The 2,964-nt window shown below is 40.0% G+C and overlaps 1 protein-coding gene across 1 annotated transcript; it reads left to right on the forward strand.

Moving 5' to 3' along the window:
• The first annotated feature begins 1,131 nt into the window (after positions 1–1,131).
• Positions 1,132–1,995, forward strand: LOC141614520 (uncharacterized). The gene has a single exon (XM_074433264.1). The coding sequence runs from the start codon at positions 1,132–1,134 to the stop codon at positions 1,993–1,995; it is 864 nt and encodes a 287-aa protein (XP_074289365.1).
• Positions 1,996–2,964: the final 969 nt, after the last annotated feature.

Consider the following 2,964-nt stretch of genomic DNA (forward strand, 5'->3'; position numbering starts at 1 on the left):
GACATATTGTGTGACAAATGACAAATTGACAAAATAAAATGGTAGTCCATTTTATGCATATATGGACCGAAATATTGTAAGAGTTAGTGGGTTTAGGTTGTTTTATTTTATTTAATAAAATGGCATGATGATGCCTACCTACAACTAGCCTTACACCTACTCTTATACATCTATTTCTTGTAAAGACAAAAAGTGAAAATAGATGCCCTATTTCTCTTGATTCCAACCGTGAAAATGGATGGGTAAGGAGATTAATTTACTCATCATTCATTCTAATAAATGACATGCAAGTTGTTCATGTATTTTTCTCTCTTCTCTCTCTTTTATCTTCATCAAAAAGATGAGATTTTAATTGAAATTGTTCATGTAAGATTACTAAAATTATCAAAGTAATATATGAGTATTAGTAATCAAATTTAAGGTAAACCATAATATAAACATCTAGTACATGTTAGTTTGTGGGATTAAGGGATTGTCTTGGGTGCTACTAATTGGAGAATCTCTACTTTGGGATTTTGTATGTTCATCCATTATTGGAAAGCTCAAGAACAAGAGAGAAAGGTGATCTCTCTTGTGCCCATAAACCGAAAATCCATATGTAAGAATAATGCTTCTTCTCTATTTTATTATATTGTTTGCATGTATAAAATCCGTATTTAATTTTATGACAAATTAATTTCAACATATATGAGTATGTTAGTATGTATAAAGATCTACATTTCCTTCACCCAATGCCTGGTCTCTTTTGCTTCTATCTCGGGTCTGCATGCTAGCCCTACCAAAACTAGCATCTACTACGGAGGAGTCCATGACGATGTTAAAAGGCAAATTCGGGCTCTCACTGGCTATACTGAATATAAATTCCCTTTCCGCTATCTTGGCATTACTATGAATCCCGGGCGTCTTTCTCCCAGCATGTTCAACATCATGATTGACAAAATACAGAGCTCAATTCACCATTGGTCTGGAAACCTCCTTTCCTATGCCGGGAAGCTTCAACTCATCAACGCGGTCGTCTTTGGCTTGGAAAACTTTTAGTGCTCTGTTTTGCTCCTGCCTTCCCACATCCTCAAAATAGTTAACAAACTTTGTAAGGACTATTTTTGGGGGATCTCTGGTAAGCAAAGACGGATGACTTTCAAGGGGTGGTCCTCCATTTGCAAGCCTTGGTTAGAAGGTGGATACAATGTCAAGGAATTGCTAAGCTCGAATAAAGCGCTCCTTTGCAAGTGGGTCTGGCAGCTCACTCAAAACAGAGACGGAATATGGGACCGTTGGAACCGTACTTACAACTATAGAGACCACTCTTTTTGGGATGCTCAGGTTAGGAGCTGGCACGCCGAAAGCTGGCGCGATATTATCAAAACGAAAAATTCCCTTCTTGAAATTGCTGGTTCAAGCGCTAATGCTCAACGGATGCTGAACGCTTGCGTCTCTCACGGTCAGTTCAGGGTTGGAAAAGCGTACCATTTATTCAGGGATAAGGGCCGCTCCACGAGGTGGGTTGCTGCCCTCACGGCCCCTTGTGTCTTTCCCAAGCATCGTTTGTGCACCATTCAAGCAGGGCAACGTCAACTCCCAACTGTTGACAACTTAAGCAAACGGGGTTTCTTCCACACCAACTGGTGCTGCCTTTGCTGCCAAGCCGCTGAGTCCCACCGGCATCTTTTCTTCCGGTGCCCCTTCTCGCTCCAGGTGATGAACTCCATGCTTCTCTGGCTTAGTTCCTCGGTTTTAGGGGACGCAAATGATATTAAAAACTGCTTATACAAGCTGCTGGGAGGAGGAAAAAAGCAAAATTGGAGGAACGATGTGGCCGCAAGCTGTGTTGCAGGTACGGTCTACGAAGTCTGGAATGCGAGAAACACCCGTATATTTGGTGGAGCTACGAACACCCCTGCCCAGATTGCTACTTCTCTGCAGCAAACGTTAAAGCTCAGGTTTTCGGACAACTCAGATAGACAAATGCAAAACTGGCTGGCAACTAGAATCTAACGGCTGTTTCGTTCTCTTGTTTACTTCTCTTGGCTGTTTTTGACATTCGGTTTTTTTTAGTACTTGTTGGGTTTTGGTTTTTTGTAAGTCTTCTTCTCATTTTTCTTTCCCTATATGGATGAATAAAATGAGTTTAACTTTCTTACAAAAAAAAAAAAAAAAAAATATAATAATAATAATAATAATAATAATTTTCTTTTTTTTAGAAGCTCCATAGATACAGGTGCAGCTAAAATTGTATTAGACTTCCCCGTGCTACATATTTTGGTTACCGAATCTTCATTTTGAGGCGGAACAGACTTTTGATTATTGTCCACATCCATGTTATCTGTACTCGGGCCTTTAATATCATTTGTCGCTTGCTTTCTCAGGGAATCAGCCTCGAACCCTGTTACTTGGCTAACAGAGTGTGCCTCCTTCAAATCTTCATCATCCATATCATGTCATCTGTACTTGGACATACAATATCATCTGCCACTTGCCCTCTCAACAAAGAAGCAACCTTGAACATGGTTACTTGGCTAACAGAGCATATCTCCTTCAAATCTTCTTCATCATCATCTGTTATCAATCCGAGGCCTTTGATTTCATTAGTGTTGGGTATATCAGCTTCAGAAAACAAGTACTGCAAACAATACTCAAAATCTTTGCTATTGTTAGCCAGTTCTTGTTGTTCAGAAGTCAAATTGCCATATTGTGCTTCAGTTGATCTTAAAGATGCACCTTCTTTGCTATTACAGGGTGGAGAAATAAATTTATCTTCTTGGAAGGTATAGTCAGCTCCAACATGACCAGTTTGATATAAAGACACTGCAGCAGCAACATTTTCCAGGGTTTGAACACACGGTTCTGCATTTTCAAGTGCCTCCTTTAGGCCACTCTCTTCATTGCTGCAATCCTCTAGCTGCATTGTGTTGCCTGTCACATTACTCAAAATCTTTGCTATTGTCAGCCAGTTCTGACAGACCC

The sequence above is a fragment of the Silene latifolia genome, chromosome 11 (assembly GCF_048544455.1).
Source record: "Silene latifolia isolate original U9 population chromosome 11, ASM4854445v1, whole genome shotgun sequence".
Lineage (NCBI taxonomy): Eukaryota > Viridiplantae > Streptophyta > Magnoliopsida > Caryophyllales > Caryophyllaceae > Silene > Silene latifolia.

What these genes read in the sequence shown, in the direction of transcription:
- LOC141614520 (XM_074433264.1), top strand. Translation starts at nt 1,132, where the DNA reads ATGACTTTCAAGGGGTGGTCCTCCATTTGCAAGCCTTGGTTAGAAGGT.